Consider the following 12,857-nt stretch of genomic DNA (forward strand, 5'->3'; position numbering starts at 1 on the left):
GTTGCTATTCACCTCTCTCTTAAGAGAAAGCAGATTGGCGATAGCAAACGTCGGCTTTTTACAGAGATTCGTTGTGTGAGCAACAGCTTCTCCCACGTTGCGGTTACGAGCCAAAAATAGCTGATTCGTGTTTATAGATATGCATTTGTTTTTGATCTGAAGGCGTAGTTGGTCTATACAAAAAATATTATATATTTTCTAAAGCGATTATATTGAGGATGACACTTTATGTATAGGACTTGCACCCCAAACCTATTCCCTAGGCGTCCTGAATGGGACGCTTTGCTTTAAGGTATTTTTGTATGAATGAAACCCCAGGACACCCGAAACGAGGGCCGAATCGCGAGGCCGGAGTGCGCAAATCGGAGGGGTGGCGGCTGTACTCGGCGAGCTGCCGAGAGTCACGCGTTACGCAACCTGGAGGTGTGGGAGGCTGCGGGAGGGGGTGTCGCCTGGAAATAAAGCCTGCCGACCTGCAGTCGGTCCCCCTGGCAGCAGTGCGATGTGCACCCCGAACACGGCATCATGATGGAGAATATTCAGAGGAAAGAGTGTCTGCGATCGCCGGAGAAATTCATATGCAGAGAGCTGAAATAAACAATCATTCGTGATTTACAGACGATTAGTTCTGTAGATCGAAACTATCGGGCGAATGGATATTTTCGGTGTCTTACATGAAACTTGAGACTTGACTTTTCCTAATCGGTCACCTGACAGGCATCAAGTAAAAGTCACTCTTTTAACTTTACAGTAGGAAGCGCAAACACGCTGGCGAAGATTAATAACGGGTTGCAAAGAATGGAAAATTTTCAATAACATCCAAAATGAAATATGTGTTACTGAGTTTATGTAACCGGTAAATCAATTTGTCACACACATTTAATACTTAAGCCATAAACATTAAGTCTCCTGATCGCATGTGAAACGAATGGCAACAACTACCCACTATAAGAAGCACTGCATGGTGACTATTTCAAAATAAACACAAATTGCTTTTACGATGCCCGTGGTGTGCATCAAGCGAGCCTTTTATGAACAGCAATGAAACTGGTTACAGACGACCGTTCAGACGAGGATGATCGTGCGTGGGAAAGAAGAGGCCGCCGAGAATCCTATTGGTCACCATTGCGCTACAAAACGATGTCGGCTTTCTCCGACGCAAGGATGCGCTTAGAAACTGGAGGAGCAGCCGGCAAGTAGGAGGCATCCTCACTGCAGGATCACCATCCACTTTCCATGTATCCGCCACAGCGGACTCCTCCCTGGACGCCGCAAGAAGTTAATCTTACGATCCGAAGATGACGATCGCTGGCCCATCGATGATGGAGAAGGGCTTCTTAAAGTGTTAATTCAACGCAATGGGACAATGGTATATTTGCAGAAAAGGAGGATATGAAAGCCACTTTGAGACTGTCATAGCGCTGGCACTACAATTTTTTCGCCTTAAAGAAAAGCAACAGACCTAAGATTACTTAAGTGTTAAAAAAAGACATACCATTAGAGTCGAGGACATCTGCTGATATTTACGATCGCTTACTGGATTCCAGTTTAATTACAATTTCCCCATATTTGAACTGACCGCCAAAGGCTATAAAAACGCGTTAAGGGGAGAATAAAGTTTTATCTTCCTTACTTCGGGTGTTACAGCACAGGACAATGCGAAAATATACAATTCCTGAAGATATTTTCCCAAGAAACTGCATCCGTCCGACAGGTCCTGAAAAGGTTTATAACTTTTACACATGGATTCGCAGAGCTCTTCACAAGAAAACTGGGGGCGCACTTCTTCTGCGACCTAACCGACTTCTTAAATCTGTCTTTTATCTTCTCGTCTAATTCATGCATATTTACTTTTGAAGAAAAAAAAACTGGAATTACAAGAAAAATAAATCAAAGAAATAAAATTGGCGTTTCACTTGCATCGTGATACATACATATTTTTATGGACACTGAGCTAGAGGAATCTCGTTTGCTCTTATGGGAATTAAGCACTCTTCACGTTGCTTGCTCCTTAGGAGAAAAATGGCGGAGTCCGAGAGCACGGAGGTAGGTAAGAGTAAAATAACTGACTTAATTCGGTAAAACACTTAAGTGAAATATCCGTGTGATCAGCCAGTCTCTTCTCCATATTTGTGTTTAGAAGATGCGATGCGAAATTGCTCACAGATCTGTATACAGGTTATGCAATTATTTCGGGCTGTCAACTTCCAGTGTCCCGTCTTCAGCCGTAATTAATGCAAAAAGGGAAAATGCGTTTAAGTGTCAACCGATGTATATTTGTCGCGCGGTTTTTAATTGCGTCTGAAAGGTGCCGATGAATGAGACGCTGCCAAAAGCGTCGCTCGAGATGCGAAAGATGAAGATAGCGGATGAAGTTCCAATCCAGACTGGGTCCTAGTTACGGCAGCTGCGAGGCTGATCACTCCATTTTATGGTATTAGATTTAGTTTCATTTTAGTAAAATACACGTTTTATCTTGAGAATGAAAGCTGGAGCTTTGCGCTGTCCTTGGTGCTGCAGAATAAGCCGCAAACACCTCGAATTCTCTTAAACTGGGACTGCAGCCATTTTGGAATGCATAGAGCGATAGAATCCGATTGAAGTCGCTTACTGTTTCATAACGTCGCTTTCCGTCCCTGACAAATAGGGTAAGGGATAGCAAAAATGTACTATTAACTTTAATTTCTTTTAATTTTTGCGAGTCACGATATAATTAATGAATTTATAACGCAATTAATTATGCCTAATTGCAAATGTTATGTAAATCTGAGTGGCTGGCGTGTGTAAACAATATGTTCCTTAAGGTCTTAATGGATCCTACAGTGAGGCAACTTTGGGTATGAACTTTTTCATAAAACTTAAGGCACAGCCACGGTAAAACTGCAAAAATTTCCTTCACAGCTTTTCTGATCTCTCTTGTCTTTCTTAGTCCAGCTATATTTCAATTTTAAATACAGAATTTTTCAATATGGATTGGCGCTCTATCCCAGCCTTACTCACATAGCATCTGGGATAGGCTCTGTACCCCCGCGACCCTGAATAGGACAAGGGGCTACAGAAAATGGATGGATGCATGGACAGATGGATGAATGGAAAGTTTTGAATACAAAATTTTGTCCTTGAAAACGTATACTCCTCTGTAACCAGATGCAATAAATTACTGACATTAATGAATACATTGCCATGTATGGTTTTTGGGGCTTTCTTTAAATTGACGAGTATGCAGAATAAATTTACCCTTTGGCAAAACTTGGTAGCATTCATATTAAAATTTGCAATTTCAGTTTTTGAGATTTTGATTGGGATTGAGAAGATCATTACATGAGTACATGAGCCAATCAGATGCCCCCTTTTCCATTCTCTGCAGACCTCCAGCCAGGCAGTGTGTGGTGCCATGGTGTTAATGTAGCTGTACATTGCGGCACTTGCTATCAACGGGGCTGAGTGGCATGTGGGGCAAATGTTAAAGTGATGTCCTTGGTTCAAATTCAGGTTGGAATCCCGTATAAGATGTTAGGGCAAAAGTGAGCATACAAGGCTGTGTGAACATGGTGAAGTGCCTGAGGACAGGTTCATGTTGTAGCTGAGAGCCACTGAATGTAGTAGTAACCATAATAGGACAACTATTAAAAACTGCTTGTATTTGAGGCTAAGAGCAAGCCTTCAAGATCAAGTACCAGGGTTGTCCCAACCCTTTTCAGGACCATAAACAAAATTTGATTAATGTAGCTATCATTTGTCATCTCCGTTTCCATTCTGACATGCTGATCGGATGGGGAGGGTCCCTTGTGGCTGCTGGGCCCTAAACAGCTGCTTAGTTTACTTAGTTTACAGACATGCCAAGCTAAGGATAGCTGGTTATGGGATATTCCCTAAAACCAGGGCATGTCAGGCGTCAGGTGGGTGGACTCCTCGCAAGTGATGGCCTGGGTAACACACCAGTGCAGTGTGTAGATGGGCATCCTGCTTTGATATTATTCCTGGAAGAATCTGCAGCTGTGTGAGTCCCAAGGTAGCAAAAATGCTCTGTGACGTGACAGGTGAACCACAGTGGGGAATCACCATTATCTTACTGAACAGATGAGTCCTGGCGTGGACTAGATTATCTCTAACTGAAAAGACAGACCCTGTTGTACAGTGAACAGTGTCTTACTTCAATGTTGGACCATGGTGTGCATTTAACATTCTCTTATTCACTACATGACTCTAGTAAGTATGTTGTGATACTTAGGTAGATATGTTGGTAGAGTGTCTCATTGGGGGGGGCTAGGTCTTGAGAGAGGAATACTGACACCATCAGTGATCAAGATGAATTAGCCCTCTGCTAGTCTTGGGTGGTATACTGTTTCATACTGAAAAATATTGTGATATAAATTTTTGTTTGTCCCAAGCTTTGGGGTGGGTGGTTGGAATTTCTCTGCATTTGAACCGACTGTCTCATGACTGATCTTCAAATACTTCATCGCAATTTCATCATCACCCATGTAAACACAGAGTGCCTTGAGGATTGTTGTTCTGTTAAGGTCAACGCTGGTAGCCTATGATAATTAATCATTACAGTTAGTAATGACATACATACACACCAGAAATTACATTAGGTAACACTCCCCCCTCCCCAAAATATAAATATGTATTCAGCCTTGGTTGACAAATCCACTCAAACAAATAACGACCAGCATGTGAATGGTGTAGGATTTCACTGCACCACAGAACCAGGCGGTTTGCATGAATAGTACTCTTTTTCTGAATAAAGCTGGGCTAGTATGAAGAACTACTCTAGGCTTATCTAATAAAGTGGCTGATGAGTGTAAAAGTGACTATTTAAATTTTTCATCATTACCTGTAACTATTTACCTGCTTAAAGACATCCAGACCCTGAGCTAATTTCTGTTCCAACATACCTCCCTTCTTTTGTAACAGATGTCAGCTGTGGTACATGGCTATCCAGCTTCAAGTGGAAGTGTGGTAATGCGCTAAAATTCAGCATTGATCTGTAACACACAAAGAAAAAAAAATACATCAACGAAGTGAACGTTTAATATTATTCATCTCAGACAGTTGAATATATTAATTTATTGTAATGCTATCCAAAACATATTGGGGAAATCTGCAGCTTACATTATAGTTAGCGAACATTAAGGATGTACTCGGACTAGGCAGTTCGCACCAAGATCGAGTTCAAACCCCACCGCTCGGTTCGGCTGTAGCGTAGCTGTATCTATAGCATGAAGAAAGGTCTCTTCATAAAATATGTAGGTCACGTTCAACACTTAGCGTTAGGAACAATCATTGGAAGGTGGCATAAACACATTTTCATCTTGTCTTTCTATAGACAATAAAATATTCTAATAAATATTCTAATAAACAATAAAATATAAAAAGTACTCACCAACTCAAACAACGATGTTAGCAGTAGTTGTGCCGATCGCCAAATACGCTGGAAACACCAGCAAGAACAGTCCTGGATGCAGAAACAGCGTAGAGTTGCACGTGCACAGTCCTAACGCTCATTTTCAGTTTTATTCACTTTCAAGTTGATTTTAACCAAGCTGAATTATATTATTCAAATAGCACAGAAAATTATTTCAAATTAAACAATATTATTTAGGTTACTGATTAAATAAAAATAATTGATTTAATTAAATATATTTTAAACATGCAGTATTTAATGGAGCCAAAAATCAGTTTTTTGAGTGCACCTGACATCACACACACATCATGGAGCTCGGGTGTTGACACTGTAATTGGACAGGGGGGCATATCCATTGTTACATATACCCTGCTGGCATAAATCTCATTCACTGACCTTCTTCAGGAAGGATGCTATATAAAGACAAATATAACAGGACAGTACTTCTCACTGCTGATTTTATTTCCCAGCTATCATGTTTACAATGGTTGTTTCATGGGTAGCTTTATCTTATCTCATCTTAACCTTATGCTCGTGGTGGCATTCAGGTCTTCTGCAATGTCCCACATGTCCCCACACATGTAAAGGCAATCCCCCTACTTTTCATAGTGTAGCCCTCGCCTCAGCCCTCCGGGGGAAGAAGAAGATTTCATTTTGTAGATGTCTTGGATAAAGACCAAGATTCAGGCATTTAATGACTTCTTAGGCACAGCCATCAGTAATGTGTCTGTCTGCGGGGAGAATGTCGACCTTGTCAAAAGATTTACCTACCTCGGTGGCGACATTCATGCCTCTGGTGACTCTTCTTATGAAGTCAGCAGATGGATTGGAAGAGCATGGGGGGTCATGAGGTCGCTGGAAAGGGGTGTGTGGCGCTCCTGATATCTTTGCAAGAGGACGAAGGTTCAAGTCTTTCGAGTCCTGGTGCTCCCTGTCTTACTGTATGGCTTTGAGACATGGATACTATCCAGTGAGCTGAGACGAAGACTGGACTCCTTCAGTGAAAGTCACATTACCTGCATTGTGAGGGAGTGTCAGTTTCGGCCATGTGGAGCATTTCCCTGAGGGTGATCCTGCTGCTGAGGACCCAAGTGGCTGGACTAGGCCAAGGCTGTGGCAGATGGATGGCCATTTCCGGAGAGTGGGACTGGACCATGTATCTGCCTGGGGGATTGGCAGCCGGGATCCCGAAGAGTTTCGCTATGTGGTGGGTGTGGCCACACGCTGCATCAGCGCATGCTCCCCAACCTGACCTGACCTGATGTAAAAATGTGGTCTCTTGTATGTCCCTTTAGACACACAGATCCTAACAGATGAATACGATTAATGATCACTTTTGACATGAGGCTGAAAAGGTATATTTATATTATCAGTTTCTAAGCCAAACATAAGAGTATATCCCACCCCTGTATATCATAAACCCTATTCACTCTTTGGACTCAAATAACCATGCTACTGAGATGCTTGTCATTTTCTCTCAGAAGTATATAGTTCTTAGTGCTTATTCAGAATTTCTGAATGTGAGCATTATGGTCAGGCTGTCAGGTCACTTGGGTTTAGCTGTGTTGGAACTACAGTAGGCATGCTTATGATAGTGATACTGTATCACGGTGTCCATTATAAATAGCTTAATTGAATAATGAGGTGTTTGTGAAGTGTTAGTGAAACTGCAGCTCCCAGAGGTGCGTGCCATTTTTATAGTGCTCAGAAGGCAGTGTGTATTCAGCAGATGGGTGGGGGGGGGGGGGGGTTGGGGCACCTTCTCCCAGCAGACACTGTGGGTGATCAACAGCTAAGCACAGAAAGTGTTGCACGTGATCAACACCAGCTCCCAGTAGACATTGCAGGTGATTAACACCTCCTCCCAGGGGGTGTTGCAGGTGACCAACACAACTTTATAAATACTCTTACTTCATAGACGCCTGGGATGGGCTCTTTGGAAGAAGAATTTGGAAACTTTTTTTGAGACTCAGGAAATGTTGTTCACTTTTGTGGTTTTAAACCCTCCCCATCTTTCTATGCTCCTACATCAACCTTTGTGTTCATCACATGTGGCTCTCTCTCCACATATGATGTCATCTCTCTCTCTCTCTGTCCGTTGCGTGTGACTCTGCTTCTCTCTATATGTGATATCACTCCCTGTTCATCACATGGGACTCCACCCCCTTTGGTGTGAACCCCGCCCCCATCTCTCAGCAGCCCCCGGTCAGCCATGCGCCACCGTCATCCCAGTCGTCTCAGCCTTCTACGATGTCCAAGCCAGTGCTGCCCGTCCACCACCTGACCCGCCCTCCACATATGCCCCACACCGCCTCCTTGCCCAGCTGCCCGGGCCGGGGCAAGATGGCTAAGTTCGTCAACCCCGAGGAGATGACATCGCGAGACTACTACTTTGACTCCTACGCCCACTTTGGAATCCATGAGGTACTGGTGCTCCCCGAGAGGACCTGTGATCCGGGCATGCTGGTCAACGAGAGGCTGAAGGGGTGGGGCAGTGAGGGACAGAGCAGGAAGACCGGTTCTTTCTGCTTTATTTATAAAATGCAGGTCAGTATGTGGGCTCTTTCCACAAAGGAGGAAAAGGAATATTCTGAGGGATAGCCAACATGGATTTAGGAGAGGTAGATCCTCTTTAACTAATTTACTTGAGTTCCTTGAGGAAGCTACAAGAGAAATTGATCACAAAAAGGCCTACGATGTGATCTACTTAGATTTCCAGAAGGCCTTTGATGTTTGATGTACAAATGGCTCTTGCTTAAGCTCAAAACTGCAGGGATTTTAGGAACAGTAGCAGCTTAGATCGAAAACTGGTTCACAGATAGGAAGCAGCGAGTAGTTATTAGAGGCACAATGTCACAGTGGGTCTGCGTTCATAGTGGGGTACCGCAGGGTTCAATTTTAGGACCACTATTGTTCCTAATTTACATTTATGATATTGACACCAATACATACAGTAAAGTGGTTAAATTTGTTGATGACACCAAGGTGGGTGGTGTAGCAGATATTGATCTAGCAGCAGAGAGGCTACAATGGGATCTTGATGTGATTAGCGACTGGGCCGATACCTGGCAGATGAAATTTAACATAGATAAATGTAAAGTAATCCATGCAGGGAGCAGAAATATAAAATACAGATACTTTATGGGCGTGGGGAAGCAATAAAAAATGTCAATAGGATGTTAGGTTACATCTCTAGATGTGTAGAGTATAAGTCAAGGGAGGTGATGCTACGAATATATAATTCCATGGTAAGACCTCTAATATTGTGTGCAGGTTTGGTCACTATACCTTAAGAAGGACATTGCTGCCTTGGAAAAGGTGCAACGTAGGGCTACAAGAATGATTTCTGGTCTTAGAAGAATGTCTTATGAGGAGAAGTTAGCTGAGCTGAATATGTTTAGCCTCGAGCAAAGGAGACTAAGGGGGAATATGATCCAGGTATAAGATTCTAACAGGTCTGGATGCTGTTCAGACAAATGGCTATTTCAATATTAGTTTAAATAGTAGAACTTGTGGCGATAAGTAGAAATTAGCGGGAGAACATTTTAAAATGAATTTGAGGAAGCACTTCTTTACACAGCATGTAGTTAGAGTATGGAATAGTCTTCCTGCTAGTGTAGCACAAGCTAAAACCCTGGGTTCCTTTAAATCAGAGCTAGTGAAAGATTTTAACATCTCTGAACTATTAGTTAAGTTCTCCCCAAACGAGTGTGATAGGCTGAATGGCCTCCTCTCGTTTGTAAATTTCTTATGTTCTTATGAAAGTGTAAACGTACAAAAGGGAAGTACATCAGCTATTTGCTCCGTCCTCAGGCTTCAGATGTAACCATTTTCATTTCTCAGGCCTGCCTATTTGTCTCGCCCCCTCTGGTTCTATTCAGATTTTCCGTTACCTTGTTCCTGACCAAACTATAGGCACTTACGTGGGAGAGCAGAGGCAGGCTGAAAATGTATTTAGTGCCCCACTGCTCCCCAAGTTGCTGCACGTTTCTCTGGTCATGTTTGGCTTCATAAGGATGAAATGCCTCCCACAGGAGATGCTGAAGGACGAGGTGCGGACGCTGACCTACAGAAACTCCATGTACCACAACAAGCACGTCTTTAAGGACAAAATCGTTCTGGATGTGGGCAGCGGGACGGGGATCCTATCTATGTTTGCAGCCAAAGCAGGAGCCAGGCATGTATATGGGGTAAGAGGCAAGTCATGTAATTGATGAATAGACTGCTTATAGAAGATGCGCTGACGCCTTTTTTTGCCTTACTTGTCTTAAGAAAACTCTCCTTTTATCTGTTTTCAATCATATTATCATCTGTGTGTTCCTCTGTTTCTTCAGCTAGCTGATAGAGTAAGAGTTTGGATCTAACTGCAGTCTCAGGGCGAGATTTCCAATTAAAACTTATCTCAGGGGTCACTGTCCTAATGTACACTGTGAAATAGAAATTTAAATCTCTTAGAACAAGGCCTGATATTATCATAAACACATACTTATATAACCTTTCCTTTTTGTTACGCTACCAAATACATTAGACAGTCCTACGTTAACTTGGAGAGGAAATTACATGAAAACTTCTCTCGAAATTCCTTCATTCTTTTTCAGTTTCCATGGTAGCTGCTACAGTAATTAGATCCCCTTTGGCTGGAACTGGAAAGCACAACTTTAAAGTATTTCAGTGTGACATTTATTTTGAATTTCTGCTCTGTAACTGTTTAATTTACAACATTTTGAGGTCAGTTGTTCACCCTGACTGGAGTAAGCTGAAAAATTAGCTGAAGTCTCTTTTTATTAAAAAAAAAACATGCCCAACTCAGGAGATTGGTTCAGACTGAACCAATACAAATAATAGTAAATGAGTGGTATTCACTGTTCATGGATGCATTTTAACAATAGGCTTTCTTCAGCCTGAAAACCTCTCTATGTGCTGCAGTGAGCCACTGACAGCTTTAATCAGGAGCTTCAATAAAGGGCATGCATTGACGTCACTTTCCCTTCCGATGGACTGAGTGATAAAACAAGCTGCGACGTGACTGATTTTAATTGGGGAAACTGAAACAAATGCTTATCTGCAGAAATTAAAGCAAGTTTGACTCAACATAGATCCTTCCTAAATGGCTGCAACGATTCATCGAGTAACTCGATTACAAAAAATCCTCGATGCAAATTTTTTGCTTCGATGCTTTCTGTAATCCGCATGACTATCTACTGTTTAGTGATCACCGTGTTTCATTCGGAGGATTTTCATTGTCGCAGAGTGTGTTTACACTGCATTACGTATAGCAGGATTGATTTGATGCCGCAATGGAGGAAGACAGGGACAATAGCGAGGAAATTCAGAGAAAAAAATGAAAAATAAAAAGTTTGGGATTATTTCAAACAAAAGAAAAGCGGAAATACTGTACATTGTGTCCATTGTAAAACCAAATTAGGTTACCACAATAGCGTTTCACTTACATTTGTGACCCATCACCACGAAATGAGTCTTTCTACCAGTGCGACTTAACACATTTCGTGGTGATGGGTCACATTTGCGGCTAAAAATAGACCTGTGATAGAAACATATTTATGGCCATATGTGTGAATTAAAAAAGTATAACAAGATTGAGCTCAAGCAGCCCCAATTTTTCCTCAACAATAACACTAATGATGCTGTCATAGTTTAACTAGCTGTGTTACAAAAAGGTCTCCTTTTATAGATTTTTATGGCACTACATTCATTGGAACCATCTTAGAAATAGCTTTCCAACAGTAAAAAAAAATATTTTTCTAGGCCAAATATGAATGATTTGATGAAGTTTTAATTAGTGAAAAATAGCCATTGATTCGGTCATTGAAAAACAATAGTAACTAGCACTTGACTTTGTGATCTGATTCTTGGATGCTTCACTTCAAAATGCTCTAACTTGCTTAATTCTTATCCAAATTACACAACTGAGGTACTATTGGGCAGCTTATGAATAGGACAAGACAATTAGAGTATTTTGTAGTACATTGTATTAACCCAAATTAACCCCTTCCTTTCTAATGACAGTATGATTTGAGAGAATCTTCAAGGTTGATGAGGCATTGAACGGATGGTTACCACACAAGGATACTACTCTATATCCATGAAATTCCATGCTTCTTTGTTAATGTGAGTTATATCTCATTTCTAAGCTGGAAAAGAGAATAATTAAAGCTTGAAAAGTACTCATTAACCTTTAAAGAGTGGAAAGAAATCACATTTTAGACATTTGATCGAGATCTAAACTATGATTCTGGGTGAGGTAAATAATGTTGCGATTAAACTAATATTAAATGTCCTTGGGGTGCTTTACAGTATTTCTGGCTGGATGGTTGGCCTTTTTCCCGGATTCTCGTTCACCATGATGGATTCTGATCGGACCACCAGTCCTTTCGGTCCCTAAAAAAGTATCTTCTGGACATGTATTTTTCATGAAACTTTGTCAGTGTATAGTTTAAACATAGTGTAAAATGTCAACTTACCTTAGGATAGTGTCATAAACACCGTTTGAGAGTTAGGACCGAATACGAGACAAATTTTCAGTACGTGCGAATCAATGGCAATTGTTGACAGATGTAAAAAATTCGAAAACGATGTTGTAGATGTGCATTTCCTCTATGCCATAGTATGGATTCCCTGGGAAATCCGCATCAAACAACTAATAGAAAGCGATCTTTCTCGGAGACACTCATAGGCAAGACCCAACTTCGTTAGCAGGCTACCTGGAGAAAATCGCTCCCGCTGAATTCATATAGCTAGTTTAACATGAAGCTGGAGCCTGTCTATACACTAAGAGCAAAGAGACGGTTCCGTTACAGAGATGGTGAACTCAGGTGGAGCCTGTCTATATACTAACAGCAGTGCTTGTAATCGCTACTAAAGCTTTATTGGTAAAGAGCTGGCGAGAATCTGTAATCAAACCAGCTGTTCAACAAGCTGAAAGGTGAAGAAAAGCGATGTTGTCAGCTGCTCCCGTCCACCGTCCTTGTCCTCCACAGCAGCAAGGCTACAGTAAAGTACTCAACTAGATCTATTTCAAGGCTTTAGTAATATTATTTTGCAGATTTAGATTAATATAAATACAACTACATAATTATAATAATATAAATAATATTATATAAAAATTACCCCTCCCCCCCACAGCCTTGGGCCAGTAAAACTCTGAGACACTGAATTATTATTATTTCCTCTCCTTTTCAGTAAATCTTATGGACAGCTTTGTTCAGTTCAGCAAGCTGCTGAGTTGACCAACAGCATTTTGAACATGACTCAAGACATATCCAATCCTGGCAAAGCTAGCAAAGTGCTTTCTGTGTGTTCCGGCAACATCTACACCATCAGAACGTCTATTTTCTGCAGCAGGAAACATTCCGTCAAAGCAGAGAGCAAGCCTCAGTTCTGAGCATGTTGATATGCTCCCTTTTCTTTATTGTATCCGCCACATGCT

At 41.6% G+C, this 12,857-nt stretch overlaps 1 protein-coding gene across 10 annotated transcripts in view; it reads left to right on the forward strand.

Annotated features, from left to right (window-relative positions):
- Nucleotides 1-350: 350 nt before the first annotated feature.
- Nucleotides 351-12,857, forward strand: part of LOC125738049 (protein arginine N-methyltransferase 8-B) — a 39,224-nt gene continuing 26,717 nt past the window's right edge. Inside the window, exons 1-3 of one of the 10 annotated variants that reach the window (XM_049006553.1) lie at nucleotides 351-2,046; nucleotides 7,607-7,834; nucleotides 9,445-9,600. In XM_049006553.1, the coding sequence (XP_048862510.1) occupies nucleotides 1,978-2,046; nucleotides 7,607-7,834; nucleotides 9,445-9,600 (453 nt within the window). In that variant the 5' untranslated portion in view covers nucleotides 351-1,977. Of the gene's footprint in view, nucleotides 2,051-5,453; nucleotides 6,618-7,606; nucleotides 7,835-9,444; nucleotides 9,601-12,857 lie in introns of those variants that run through there. The other 9 variants (XM_049006554.1, XM_049006561.1, XM_049006562.1 and 6 more) reach the window with 9 other exon arrangements.

Source organism: Brienomyrus brachyistius, chromosome 3 (genome assembly GCF_023856365.1).
Source record: "Brienomyrus brachyistius isolate T26 chromosome 3, BBRACH_0.4, whole genome shotgun sequence".
Taxonomy (NCBI): Eukaryota; Metazoa; Chordata; class Actinopteri; order Osteoglossiformes; family Mormyridae; genus Brienomyrus; species Brienomyrus brachyistius.